The sequence below is a fragment of the Biomphalaria glabrata genome, chromosome 13, assembly GCF_947242115.1.
Source record: "Biomphalaria glabrata chromosome 13, xgBioGlab47.1, whole genome shotgun sequence".
Classification (NCBI taxonomy): domain Eukaryota; kingdom Metazoa; phylum Mollusca; class Gastropoda; family Planorbidae; genus Biomphalaria; species Biomphalaria glabrata.
The window spans coordinates 33,551,469-33,566,392 of record NC_074723.1 but is presented as its reverse complement, the minus strand read 5'-3'; the positions used below and the strand labels follow the sequence as shown (position 1 = coordinate 33,566,392).

The 14,924-nt window shown below is 35.2% G+C and overlaps 2 protein-coding genes across 2 annotated transcripts; one reads left to right on the top strand and one right to left on the bottom strand.

Annotated features, from left to right (window-relative positions):
* The first annotated feature begins 951 nt into the window (after window positions 1-951).
* Window positions 952-3,354, top strand: LOC106077843 (uncharacterized). Its single transcript, XM_013238544.2, has 2 exons — window positions 952-1,122; window positions 2,313-3,354. Exons 1-2 carry the CDS (start codon window positions 1,074-1,076, stop codon window positions 3,284-3,286), a joined length of 1,023 nt encoding a protein of 340 aa, XP_013093998.2. The 5' UTR covers window positions 952-1,073; the 3' UTR covers window positions 3,287-3,354.
* Window positions 3,355-6,094: 2,740 nt separating this feature from the next.
* On the bottom strand, window positions 6,095-8,570 carry LOC106077839 (uncharacterized). Its single transcript, XM_056008908.1, has 2 exons — window positions 7,857-8,570; window positions 6,095-7,489 (listed from the first exon to the last, which is right to left on the bottom strand). The coding sequence occupies exons 1-2, from the start codon at window positions 8,362-8,364 to the stop codon at window positions 6,924-6,926; spliced, it is 1,074 nt and encodes a 357-aa protein (XP_055864883.1). The 5' UTR covers window positions 8,365-8,570; the 3' UTR covers window positions 6,095-6,923.
* Between the last annotated feature and the right edge of the window lie 6,354 nt (window positions 8,571-14,924).

The window sequence follows — 14,924 nt, the reverse complement described above, 5'->3', positions numbered from 1 at the left end:
TTAAGAAGACGCTAAAGTAAGTATGTGTGTAATGTCACCATTTTTATTTATATTTAATAATAACTTGAACATTGACAAACATGTTCAAGAAAGGCTCAAATGATATACAGATGGCTCAATTAATGATTTGTACACCTACGACCACATTTTCAGACTACATTGAGCAGAATATCTTTCACTTCTTGACAGACTTGATTTTCCTTTTGGTCAATATATTCCCTAGAAGTCATTCTGTTTGAGTTTTAAATAGTATTAAGGCAAAATATACTAGAGATTTATTTTTATTGCCGACGGTAAATGGGGCTGTTATGTTGCCAGCGGAAAGACCTACTGCTTTACTTTACCATACGAGTTGGGGCGGCCTAAAAATTACGGAGTTAAAAATTCCTGTCTTCACTTAGGTTCGAACCCAGTGTCGCTTAGTTTGGAAGCCAAACACTATATCACCGTGACAATTATTTTTTAAATGTAATGCTGCATATGAAATAAGATGGCATAAGATTTTTGGTGACTGTGTGCAGCCCAGACTTTAATATCACGATACAACACACACACACACACACACACAAATACTAATCAAGCAATTAGTAGAACTATTTATTCATAGGTTGATAGCACATTTTAACTTAAATATCCTCTATGACAGCGGTTCTCAACCTTTTATGATCGGCGACCCCTTTTTACATCCCTCACTTAGCCGCAAACCCCCCCCCCCCCCCACACACACACAGCAATAGAAGAATAAACAATAACAATTCATTTTTTTTCAATGATCTTTGGCAACCCCTGGCAAATCATCAATCGACCACCAAGGGGGTCGCGACCCACAGGTTGAGAACCCTTGCTCTATAAGAACCATTGAATGCAGACCATGGTATGGTTCAATATAGATAGAAGTCCAATCCATATGTTCTTATCAGGGTGATAATACCCCTTGACTCATAAGAACAGAAATAGTCTAACTTAAGATGCTTAAGAATGAAGGTATCTGTGATAAGCTCAGTATGTCATATCTATAGACATTTAGTTGTGCAATAGATGGACATTTTGAATTCTTAATTGATAGAATAATTATGAGACGTGAATCGTATCTGTGTGTGTTGATCGCTTGTCTAGAGGCGAGTAAGTATAGCCTCGGTAGATATAGCTACACAATAGATTGATAGATCAATATGTAATTATTTGTACTTAAATAATCACCTTTGGTCAGTTTTTTATTTATCTATCTCCATCTATCTATCTATCTATAAGTAATAGTAAAGTTCCCCTTTCAGATGATGTAAAGGTCATCTGTTTCTGTGGCCTACGGATAACGAGGGTGTCATGTGGCCAGCACAACGACCAGCCGCCTTTACTTTTTCCTAACTAATGTCAGGTACCCATTAGAGCTGGGTGGACTCAGAGGCGCCGGAAGATCCCGATATTAAAAATCCCAATCTTCACCAGGATTCGAACCCCGGTCCCCGATTCGGATGCCAAGCACTTTACCGCTCAGCCACCGCGCCTCCTTCTATCTATATGTTTATCTTATTAACTTATTAAATATTTATATTTTATTGATTAGAAAGGGAGGTAAGCCCTGCAAGTTTAAGATATATGATAGTAATTAGTGGTTCTTTCCCTTAGATACGCAAAAAAAAAAAAAAGTATTTTCTCACTTGCTTGTTCATTGTTCATATTGCTTTGTTGGGTTAAATTTATATAAACAAATACTAAATATCTGACAACTTATAGGTGAAATAAAAAAATGGATTTGATCTCTTCAGGTGTTCTTGACGGTCGTTGAATTGTAGCACTAAATGCTGATAGACAACTAAACCCATGAAAGCGTTTAATATATTAACCTGTAAAACTTGAATTATATTGAATAACCTATTTTAAGTACAAAATAAATATAAATTTTATAAAAACAGAAGTAAATGTTACTTGCGATACAATAAACTTAATTAGACTTTGTAATAATATAAAAATGATAATTGGAACAAAATCTAATCGGCAACAAATTCTTTTCACTCTGGCAATCTGGAGTCGTCTGTGGCCTACCCAAGACAGATGACGACAGTGCTGCTTATCTTGCATCATTCAAATTACGTAGCCACCAACCAATCATTAAACTCTTCCCACCATCGCTATAGAAACACACTCTCATACAAACTCCATAACAATAGACAACGTACTATCTTCCTATCACTTTCTAAGATAGATATGTATTACACTTTGCATTATATATCTTTTTGTGTTTATGTTGCTCTGCAGTGTGTATGGCTTTTAAATAACTTTATTTCAATTTTTTTTGTGTGTTTATTTTTCAGTATCTGGTAATGTGTTTACAGAAAGAGAAATCATATTGCATAGCAATGTAAAAATAAAAATTGATCCGGCGTTTTTGATTGACGACCTGTCCTCAGAAGTTAACATTCGATGTTCATTTAGTCGAGGGGATGTTCCTTCCATGACTGCTGTAGTCTCACTCAGCGTGGCCTACTCGAATTCGACATCCACATCGTACGAGGACCTCGCTTTCGTCAATGAAGTGGAGGGTCACCCAGTCAATCTTTCTCGTGAAGTCCAGGTCATTTCCGGTTCCGTCGACAACAATGGCGAGTCCACGCTGCTGGTTCAATTCAAATACCCAAATACAAAGATGCTGGGAGCATACCTGTGCTCGATCAAGGGATTGGATGACATTGGTAGACCGTTATCCATATTTTCTACAGCCAACCTAACATCTTACAGTTTAAATACTGTAATTGATACGATCTACGAGCTTGAAGCAAATAGAAGCGCATCTGAAGCTCTTGTTAGTTCTCTACAAGCGTGCGTTGACAAGCAGACAGGCTTAATAGACTCCCTAAATAAAAGGATATACCCAATGTTGGCCTATGGCTTTTCTGCTTCGTCGATTTTCAACGGCCATCGCTACTATCTCTCTACGCATGCGCAGTCATTCAGTTTCGGGAGTGCTGAATTTCTGTGCAACGGATTTGGTGGTTACGTGGTTGAGATAGACACCCACGAGGAGTTTGTAATAGTTCGAAACTTTATTTCTTCCTTCAATATTACAGAGGCGGTGTGGACAGGTGCCACATACGAGGCCCCCAGTGGTGTATGGGTTAATAAACATAGTTCCACGACACCGAACTTTGAGTGGGCTCCTGGTGAACCAGCCAACAATACTTGCCAGTGCTTCCATTCTAAATTTAAAGCTTTGCTTGGAACCTGTGAGTGCGATAACATAACAAGTGCTTCTAGTTATGTATGCGAGATACCGCAACAAACTTGTTAAGAAATGTAGCATTAAAAGAGTTAATTTTTGTTTCTGTGTCAAAGTTACATTAAAAGGAGAAAATATGTGTTTCATTTATCTATTATCTATCTGTCTATCTGTCTATCTGTCTATCTATCTATCTATTTATCTATCTATCTATCTATCTATCTATGTATGTATCTATCTATCTATCTATGTATCTCTCAATAGTACTTAGAAAAACAAGACAAGATTCTGCTTCTACGCTCTTGCGTACACTCCATTGGCTTCACGTGAAAGCGAGAATAGATTACAAGGTCGCCACACTTTGTCATCAGTGTATATATAACAATGAGATGCCCCTGTACCTTAGCGAACTGATAACTCCATATGTCCCCCAGAGAGCCCTGCGCTCAGTGGACTCAACGCTTTTAGTAGTGCCACGTTTCTCCCTCAAAAGCTACGGTCTGCGGGCTTTTTCAGTTCACGGACCAAAGGTTTGGAACTCACTCCCCATTGATCTCAGATAGACAACATGCCACACCACTTTTAAGAAGAACATTAAGAACTATCTGTTTAAAACTGTTTTAGATTAACTGTCATTTCAGCTGTCGTGTTTGTGTTTGTAATGTTATTACAGCGCCTTGAGCCTACATTTTGTTTGTTAACAGCGCTTTATAAATAAAATTATAATATATATATATATATATATATATATATATATATATATATATATATATATATATATATATATATATATTTAGATATAGATTTAGATATAGATTTAGATATAGATTTAGATTTAGATATGTAGATATATATCTGTATATTTGCCTTTTTTTTTAAATGCGGCCCTCGATACAAGAGGTTGCCCACCCTTAGTTTTCAAGTGAAGTGTACATACGTGTCTAAAAATAATGCGTAGTTAGTTCCTGCTAAATGGGAAAGAGTGGGAAACGTAAATTGTATATACTTTATAAGGATATGCATTTACTGTTTTGGGGTCTCGGTGACTGTCCGATTAAATGTGTTGAAATTAAATAGCATTGTTTACTTAAAACGTTTGTTAAATAAAGTTTAGTAATGAAGTTCTAGCATTTTTAGCGGCCACCGAAAGGGGAAAAAAAAGCTATAATTTGGTGTGAAATGTCTGTCCGTCTATCCGTCCGTCCCGTTTAGATCTCGTAAACTACAAAAGATATTGAAAATCCGACTTCACAATATTTTAGACCATTCAAAGTTCTGTTGCAACGGCTACTTTATTTTTTTTCTGAAAGCGAAAAATCTAATTTTTAAAATAAGTTATGCAAGCAGTTTTTTAAAGAGAAAAAGCTAATTAGTATGCATTATAAGTTAGACCTAATTTAAAACGAATAGTAATCTTGTAAATTTCATTTTCCTAAACCTCTATATGGTAATCAGTAGTGGAAACTGACCGGTAAAGCGCTTGGCTTCCGAAACGGGGGTCCCGGGTTCGAATCCTGCTAAAGACTGGGATTTTCAATTTTGGGTGCCGCTGAGGCCACTCAGCTGTAATGGGTACCTGACATTAGTTGGGGAAAAGTAAAGGCGATTGGTCGTTAACCGTAGGCCACAAAAACAGATGAACTTTACATCATCTGCCCTCTAGACCACAAGGTCCGAAAGGGGAACTAGTTAGGCCAGGTTCACATCTAATTTTACATTCACCTTCACCTATCCTTTGATCTGCGGGACCGTTGGGACACTACATAAGATCTGTTAACCTTCTTTCTCCATTCTTATCTCTCATTTGTCTTTGAAAAAATTTCCTTTGGATGTTCTTTCTGAAAATATTGAAGCCTGCCTGGGTGGACCACTTCGGGGGCCGATTTTTTAGTTTGTGTTTCCACACAAACTGTCTTTTGTAACCTTGTTTTTTTTATGTTTTTAAAAAGTTTTTCCGTATTAGTTGATATTCTAAGTTAGTAATACTGATATTAAGAGTTTTTGAGTGTTAAAACTATTTGTGTAAATGTTTTACAGGTACCGACTTTATATATAACTTTGTGATTGAAATTGTGATGCATGCAGACATATCGTTCAGAAATATCGTTCAGTCATAGGTGCGCTTCTAAGAATAGGCTTAGGGGATAACTGTTGACAATAAGGAAGATAAAAGAGTTCCGCCCTTGTCTAGAAGTTATATGAGGGGCTGTGCTCAAGTCAGACAATGTTACTATGTGTTTGCGATGTCCTCCAGTGATTAAGCATCTTTGAGTTGCATCGCTTAAGTTATAACCCTATCATCAAATTTTAACATACAAATGTCAACCTTAATTCGAACAATTGCATCTTATGATCTGCACAATCCCATAGTTGCAATGGGTATAATTGAAAACAAAAAGAAATAACTAGACATTAATAATGGTGTGTGTGTGTGTGTGTATGTGCGTAGAGAAGAATAAATATATTATTTGTAGATGCATTGTTGTGGTTATCAACAAACAGCAATTTAACTATCTACATTATTTTTAATGAGGTGCGGTTGCTTTGCGGTAAAGCGCTTGACTTCCGAACCGACGTTTGGGATTTGTAATTTCAGGATTTCTTGACCCCAGTGAGTCCACCCAGATATAATGGGTACCTGACATTAGTTAGGGATAAGTAGATGTGGTTGGTCATTTCGGTTGTATTAAGCCAATGACGAGCAAGTGGACTGAAACTTTTTAAAATTTTTCAAACGTTTTAAAAATGGTTTATAATAAAAACATAAATTGCATGACAATTAACAAATTTAAACATATTGAATTTGAAGAATAGAAGAATTCGCATTTAATGAACACAATATAGGAATTTTTTTATATTTTGAACAAATTATATGTGAAATAAAGAAATCTGATTTTTAATAGATCGACAAACAAATTGACACTACAAAAAGAATGGCTGCTATCTTCACAAAGGACATTGACTAATGTAAAAGAAAGATATATGAGAATTTGTATGTAAAGATTAAAAAAGCAAGCTTATGTTAATGGAAATAGTATCAATTACTTTGTGTGAGTCATGTAATAAAATTTGTAAAATTTGACTAACAATAAGAAATCTGTGCGATTAGCACTATTTTTATCAATTGTTTTGTTTAGCGCAATTTCATGATTTTAGCTTTCTCAATTTGCAATGATCCTAACAGTTGTCTGGACCAGTTTAAGTGGGTTGATGGTAAAGGAAAGGGGGGATCAAGGAAAAGATGTTTTTATATATTTATTAAAAAAATATAAATAAAAATAAATGATAAACGACCTGAATCTGAAGCCTTTTGTTACTAATGAGATATATTAACTGTTCCAGTGTAATTGTTATTAAAATAGAATTTTTTTTATAGTTATCTACTAATATTTTCGAAGTTTTCTCTCTATATAATATAAGGGAGACTTTTTCAAATTATATCATTAATCAGTCAAGTACTATTTCTTTTTCTTGTTCGAGAGATAAAAGAAAATAAATAATTACCAATAGTTAACAAACTATTTTTTTTTTTACTGATTCTTGTTTGTCAGGTAAAAAAAAAAACCTGCAAAATTTCAACTAGATCATAGATTGGGTGTCGGGGAAAGGTGTAAAAACTATTTTTAAACTTGTATCATACAGACAGACAGAGAGATTAAATGAATTTAATCTTGGTAATAAAAAGAGTATGTACTATTGATATTGTCCTTTATTCTGAGATCTCACACATAAATCCCGATTCAGAAATAGGTTTATAACTGCACTCAAGGTCGTCCATATACCAAACATGCTTCTTCCAAAATGTCTGACAATTTTGTTTTATGCTAGAACTCGGTTCGAGAGGGGCCCAAAATGGTTTCATGGATGTTTGGCTGTATCTGTTGATCCAAACCCCTTCGAGGTCTTCATCCGTCCCTCCAGTGTAAACAAACACAAGCGGGGGTGTGATGGTCTGTAAGAAATTTCTGAGAAATGTAAACTCAGCATCGGTGTTGACTTCCACCAAATAGCCTCTGAGTACTTCACAAATCGTTTGAGCGTAACGGATGTTATCAGTTAATCCTCCGTTTGATAACAGATAAACCGTACCATTGTATTGGGTTGTTGCTATGAAGACTAGGTTTGTCAATGCACTCAGGGTAGAATTCGAAACATTTTGTAGCTGTTTCATTGTGGTGTTTTCCGTTTGTAGTTCAGAGATGTGTGCGGCTTGCTGAAGAGTTCGCCATAGAACGACTTTTGTATTTGAATTGAATAAAACTTGATTGTCCAAAGCTAAATTATGGGAAGTGAACAGAAATTTATATATATATATATATTTATAGGTCATATGTTATCTCCTATTATCTTTCATACTCTGTATAACTAATAACATCTCTCATATTTCTCTGTATCTCTCTCTCTCTCTCTCTCTCTCTCTCTCTCTCTATTTATCTCTCGTTTATTCACTCTATCTAATGTATTTTTTTGTTTTGGCCTGTTTGTCTGGTCCTGTCTGGTCATGTCTGGTATGGTCTGTCTGTCTTGTTTTGTCTGTCTGTCTGTCTGTCTATCTTTCTGAAATGCAAGGTAGACGTTGATTTTTCTATGTCGTGGTCAAAAAGGTACCTAAATATTTAGTTTTTAGCAAACTATAATGTACCTTTGTCAATCTGGCCTTTCCATTCTATTTGAGAATTCGAAAGTTCAGCCACAAGCTTTTTCGTTTCATTTCTAAAGATGCTTAGGTTTTGTTGATTAGATATCAAGTCTTCTTCAATTCTCTTCAACTTTTGTTCATTATCATTTAGACTCTGCTTCTGTTTGTCTGCTAGCTTATTAAAGTCTTCTTCAATGCTCTTCAATATTTGTTCATTATCATTTAGACTTTGCTTCAGTTTGTCTGCTTGCTTATTAAAGTCTTCTTCAATGCTCTTCAATTTTTGTTCATTATCATTTAGACTTTGCTTCAGTTTGTCTGCTTGCTTATTAAAGTCATCTTCAATGCTCTTCAATTTTTTTTCGTTTTCATGTAGACTTTGGTTCTGTTCATCTGATAGTGTTTTTAAGTCCAACACACTTCTAAACAAATCTTCAATCGTGGGCCTTTCAACAATTATAGTTAACATTTTATTTAACCTATCGCTTTTTTTTTTCCGAGATCTTGACATGTGCTCCACAGAAATATTTCCCAGATTCTAAGAATGTAGGTTTACGCCATGTTAATTGAAGAAAGGAGACTTTAGATATGTTGTGATAGAGTTCACCTTTGATTGACGGAGAGGTTATATCAAGGCCGGTTCTAACAATGGGCTGATCTCCAGATATCATGGCGATAACGCCATTTGACTCTGAAAATAATAAGATTTAGAAATGAAGTGTAAAAATGTAAGAATGAAACATTATGCCAAAACAAAACAAAACAAAGAAACAAAAAAAAAAACAACAAACAAATAATATCTAGAGTTTCTCTCAATCTCTCTCTCTCTCTCTTATGATATTTATGTATTTATATATGTAAAGCGTATTTATATATGTAGGAAGCGTGGTCGAGAGGCCAAGTGCGCTTGAACTTGGCTTGGCTTGACTCGAGGTTCGACACCCGACTCGGGCAGAGTCAGTGTTTACCTAACCCTAACCCTAAAGGCAGCACGGAAAACCAACTCCTAGATACCCCTCCCCCCCACCGGTCCACAAATGAGATTGGACCAAAAGCGCTCTGAGCATGCTATAAGCATGAAAGTAGCGCTATATAAAAGCTATGATAATAATAATAATAATAATAATAATAATATATTTACTTCACCACCACCTATCCCAGTTGAATCTTGAATTGAATTTTATCTTATGCCATAAGAAGAATCTTTGACAGGTCTATCTAGTCTTTGATGTTGTATTCCAATTGCTATTTTTGTTTACATTCTTTTCCCGGTTCTGTTCCTTGAAGGAAGGTATTTGCAAAGCCTGAGGATCTTATAATATGGACATAAAGGTTTAGTTTGCGTTTTTGACAGTGGTCAGCAGGTCATCGTGGGATCCAAATGCTATTATTATCCTTGTTCCATATCTCTTTTTAGTTGATAACTAGAGTCCTTCTATAATAGCATCTTAACTCCATTGCCATGATCTTTCACTCTATTTCTGCAGTAGGCGTCCTGGAAGAGCAAACATACAACATATAAAAATGTGGCCACTACCAAGGAGCGCATCATTCTGATATTAGAGCATCGGGCTATGCCTTTATCTTTCCAGATTGTATTGGGCTTTGCTAGTGTTGCTGTGGGATGTGCAATTCTGGCCAAAAGCTCAGATATGGTTCCATTATTTCAAACGATAGCTCCCTGGTATTTAAAATTTCACTCGACAGCTTTTCACCTCTAATACTGATTTTTATTTTAAAGTCTCGTTGGCTATTGGTCATATTGTATCTTTTTGTTTCGGCATTGATTAGTATACCATAAGCTAAAGAAACTGCCAGGCCATAAGAGCATTCTCCAATATTCTTTCAAAGGAGATCGGTTTCTTTGGCCAACGGTTAACGAGCAGGGTGTCACGTGGCGACCACAACGACAAATCGGATTTACTTTCCTCAACTAAAGTCAGGTACCGGTTAGAGATGTATGAACTAAGAGGTACCCTAGAATTCACGAAATTTCGAATCCAAGTCTTCCCCAACTTTGAACCCATGATCTCAGGTTCAGAAGCCAAGCGCTTAACCACTCTGCCACCACGGCAGCAAGTTTTAATCTTGGGTTTATCGTATTTGTATATTAAGTCTTTGATTAAGAGATTGTGGGAATGTGTGTTATTTATTGAGTGTTTGAGTGAATGTTAGAATCAGAGTGTGACAATGTGGAATGTCACCAGAGAATGCTGGTCATATCCAGCAAACTTTTTCATTTACAGCCCTGAACAAGACACTTGCACCATAACACGCACCTATAGAAGGAAAACCCTATGGAGAGCTCCCTCGTTAGGAAACCACTGCGCAGTTCATCTCAGGTATTGGTCTAGTCATCCAACATAATAATGAGATCAAAGTGACACACATTTAGGATTGATGAGCAAACAATATTAAAAGTAATTGTGCGAGAAGCCATGTGTAGAAATCTGTAAGACGTTGTGTATGTAAGTAGTACCGTTGGTATATACTACAGTTTGTGCCAAAATGTGCAAAAGCATACAAACGCCTTTTTTTTTTTCCTTCGCTGCTTTTTACTTGTATTTGTGGCATTTTACATCTCGAGAAATAGTGTTTTATCTTTGCAACCATTCATGGATCAATTTGAAACTTTGCACAATTATTCATTGGTATAGACAAGACATAAATCAATTTTAAAAAATAGAACAATCAGTCTATAAAAACTTGTAATTTAATTATTTTGTTTCATTGCAACAATCATTGAGTATTCACAGATATTGCTAAATTAGTTGGGTTTAGTTCCCTTAAATTAGGGGTTCTCAACCTGTGGATCGCGACCCCCTTGGGGGTCTATCGACGATTTACCAGGGGTCGCCTAAGACCATTGAAAATAATAGTTTTTGTCTATTCCAACGTGTAAAACTTGATATTGAAAAAAAAATGTTTTACTGGAAGTTAGTAATTTTTTCAAATGTCATTCTAGGAGAGAAGTTCTAGATCTCAAACTTTTGAATATTTTCATTATGGAACACCCGTGACAATGATTCTCACAGAAGAGAACGTTAAGAAAAGAAAATATAAATATCGATAAGGTTTGACTTCACTAGTTGAAGCAGAAAGTGACAAATCCCAGAGCGTTATTTGTAACGAAGTTCTATTGGTCGAATCAATGAAGCCTAAATAAATGCAATGTCCTTCTGATACTCAACATCCCGAGCTTTGTCTACAGGATACCCAGTTGTTTATGGTAAAGATAGGTAATTAAAAGATGGCAATTTTAAAGACGGGTTTCTCTTTTGGATAACACTGGAAAGGATTACAAAAGCCTGTGACTTTTATTAAAGTAAATTTTTTTTTGAAAAACAAAATATTATGAGTTTCAATAGAGATAGTGCTACATGTTTCCTAGAATATTGGTCTGGATTTCAAAGTCATCACAAGTCCCATGAACTCTCTGTGTTATTCATTAATGAAAATTAGTACAAAAGACACTTCCACAAGAATTATAAGTACCCCTAATTAATAGCGTAACTGCATGGGTCAAAAGTAACATGGCTCAATTTGTCATAAACAATTTGATCCATCCAAATGAAAGTTCTAATTGGCAAACAAAAATAGAATAAAATAATATTTACATGTTGCCAATCTAATTTGCTCACCTTGAGAAGAATTAACTCATTAATAACGATGAAGCGAAAAAAAGATTTGTCTTTAATGTCAATGACACAGATCTGGATCAAGTGTTTGCAGTCAATTACCGATTTGCATGTATCGCGATTTGTTTTCTCCATTTCCAGTCATTATGTTCGCGAGGTCTGGTTTACCAGGTTTGTAGCCCTGAAGTCTAACTAAAGAAGTGAATGTGATGCAGACGTTGACAGTTGTTGTGATCTTGCAAAGCCTGCCCACGGAATCCCTAATCTGGTACAGCAGAAACAAGCTCAGATAGTCGCAACACTATTGTAGCAATGTAGCTACTTTTGTCACAGTCACAGCTCGTGCTCAGTCATGCTATTTACATTTTTCATTTAAGTCTGCAACAAGAACAAGGTAAATAAGGAAAATGATGCATCTATGGAAGATCAAACATATTTCTTTCTAATGTAATGATAGGAGAAATATCTATTTGAAAAATATAATTCCATACTTTTCATGGATTAAACATAAAGCTTTGACAACGCATATCCGATTATTCTACGAGATTTCCATTTTATAACAGTTTTTCGGTTTGGGGGGTGGGGGGTCGCCGCATAGTGAAGAAATGTAAAAAGGGGTCGCCGAGCCAACAAGGTTGAGAAACGCTGCTTTAAATAGCTAATTAACGCTATTTCTCCCCAACGTATCCTGAAATCAAGTTGATATTTTAATTCATCATTGATTGCACCTAGCAAAACATGAATCAATAAACAAAAATACCCAATTAGTTAATTAATTTTGGTCATCTTTATATTAGAGATCAAATAAGGGAATTAATTGTACATTATTGAAAGATGAAGTTTTAAGCGCAGAATACTTTGCCTTTTCATAAGCTTTTTTTTTAAGTATTTATTTCATTTTGAGTGTTTGTTTTCTAAAACAATAACTGGCGGGAAAATAATCTACTTTCGTGCAAACAAATTGCCTGGGATAAGCTATACTCATTAAAATCAGTTTATTTATTTATGCAGTCAGTTATATCTACCTAAATTTCAGTTTTAATTATCTGCACAGTTTTAATGTAATATAGAATACACCTTTCATATATTTTTTTTTATTTCAAAACCAATGTTATTATAGTTTCGATTACTAGGAAGTAATTCTATTAGTTTTGAGTTAAAGGGGAGTAATATTTTTTTTTGTCAGCCATAAACGAAAAAAACAAAAACAAAAACAGGAAAAAAAAATTAATTAGTAGCAATATTATGTGTGGCTGAGAGGCCTTAAACTTGCTTTCATACAACTTGGCGATCTAACAAAGGGGGCTTGAGTTCGAATACTGACTCGAGCAGAGTTGTTCTAACTTCGCGCCTAAGGACAGCAAGGAAAGACTTCTCCCAGATAACCTCCCCACCCAACACACATTGGTTCACAATAGAAATAGGACCGCAGCGTTCTGATCATGCTGTAAACACGACAGATGATCTTAACAAATCAATTTAAAAATGCTTAACAAAAAAGCATACAAACAGTTCATTAATAATTGAATCCGAAGTCGGACATAAGTTTAAAATTATAAAGATGATCAATATTATCATAGTCCCCATTAGATTTTACTTGTAGTAAAGAAAAAAAAAAGAAGAAGCAATTGTGTATTTCACACAAAAAAACAACAAAAACAAAAATATCGTCAATTTTCATTGAATATTGTTAAAACTTGTTTTTTATGGCCTGAGCCATAAGTTGTAATTCAGGAAGTTCCTTTTTTTAAAATAAATGCTTTAAAAATAAATATGGTCTTCCCCCCCCCCCCCTCCATTTTCCCATTTGTCCAGATAAGTGATAGAATCATACAAATTTCAAAAAGCTAAATACATGAAATAGCGCTTTAAAAGAAGTTACCAAGGTAGTTAGTGTTGGAACACAAACTCAGTATAGGCCCATGAAGTGGTGTATTTTTATTCAGGCCTCGCGGATCACAGTTTGGGAAACACTGGGTTATAGAATTAAGGTTCTATATTACAAGCACTCTCTCTTTTTTTCTCTCTCTATCTATCTCTCTGTCTATCTATCTATCTATCTACCTCTTTGTCTCTCTTTCTCTCTCTCTTTCTATCTATCTCTCTATCTCTCTATCTCTCTATCTCTCTATCTATCTCTCTCTCTATCTATCTATATATCTATCTACCTCTTTCTCTCTATCTATCTACCCCTTTTCCTCTCTTTCTCTCTCAATCGCTCTCTCTCTCTCTCTCTCTCTCTATCTATCTATCTATCTATCTATCTATCTATCTACCTATCTATCTATCTATCTATCTATCTATCTATCTATCTATCTATCTATCTATCTATCTATCTATCTATCGTTCTATCGTTCTATCTATCGTTCTATCTATCGTTCTATCAATCCTTCTATCTTTCTATCTATCTTTTTTCTCTTTTTCTCTCTCTCATCCCTCTATCTATCGTTCTATCTATCTATCTACCTTTTTCTCTTTTTCTCTCTCTCTCTCCCTCTCTCTCTCTCTTTTTCTCTATATCTCTAGCTAACTCTTTTTCTCTCTCTCTGTTGTTTTTAGTTTTGGAATCATTAGACGCCTGTGTCCACCAAGCTCTAATTGGTATCTGGCACTAGTTGGGAAAAAGTTGGATTGGTTAGTGCCTTTGCTGGTTACATTTACCCTCGTCAACCTTAAGACATAGAAACAGATGACCTTTACATCTTCTGCCCTAGAGATCGCAAGGTCTGAAAGGGGTACTATATACCTCGTTTAGAAAAAGTGCATGAAAGCTGGTTATATCGGACAACATCACTAAACCGTCTGACAGTATGAAACAGCTGGGACGTCCTGTGTGCAGATTGCAAAACAAAGCAGATTAACAAAAATGTTATCAATCCTTTTTTAACAGGTTTAAATCACGCGCTCTAATTCATAGTTCAGTTGTCTTACCATTTTAGACCAAAATGAATCTATCATTATTTGGACTAATTATTTTTTTCTGATTTTGAAACGATATAATTATCCAGGTCCCACCTAAATGTTGCATCGTTTGAAAAAAACAATTCATTTCATGTAATAACACATGTTAATACTATATGAAGCATAGTCGGAGCCAAGATGAGCTGCTCGCTATAGCGATCTTTCTTTGGCATGCAAATTATTTATGTGTAAGATAAAGTTTTTCAGTTTATAATCCATGTATTGTGAAGATTTATTTTTAAAGCATGAACTCGTCATTAAGCTGTAAGTTTAGTGTAACCAATTAAAATATGTACATGGATTGTTTACGGAGCAGTAGTTGCCAAAAAAAAAGGGGGGCTTAAATGTGTAAAATTAATCATCAATATGTAGTATGTGTTCGTAGAGATATGGTGTTGCGAAACTAGATTTTAAAATTACACAATATTGAAACTTTTCAAGCTTAGATGTATAGTCCTTACAGACTCTACAG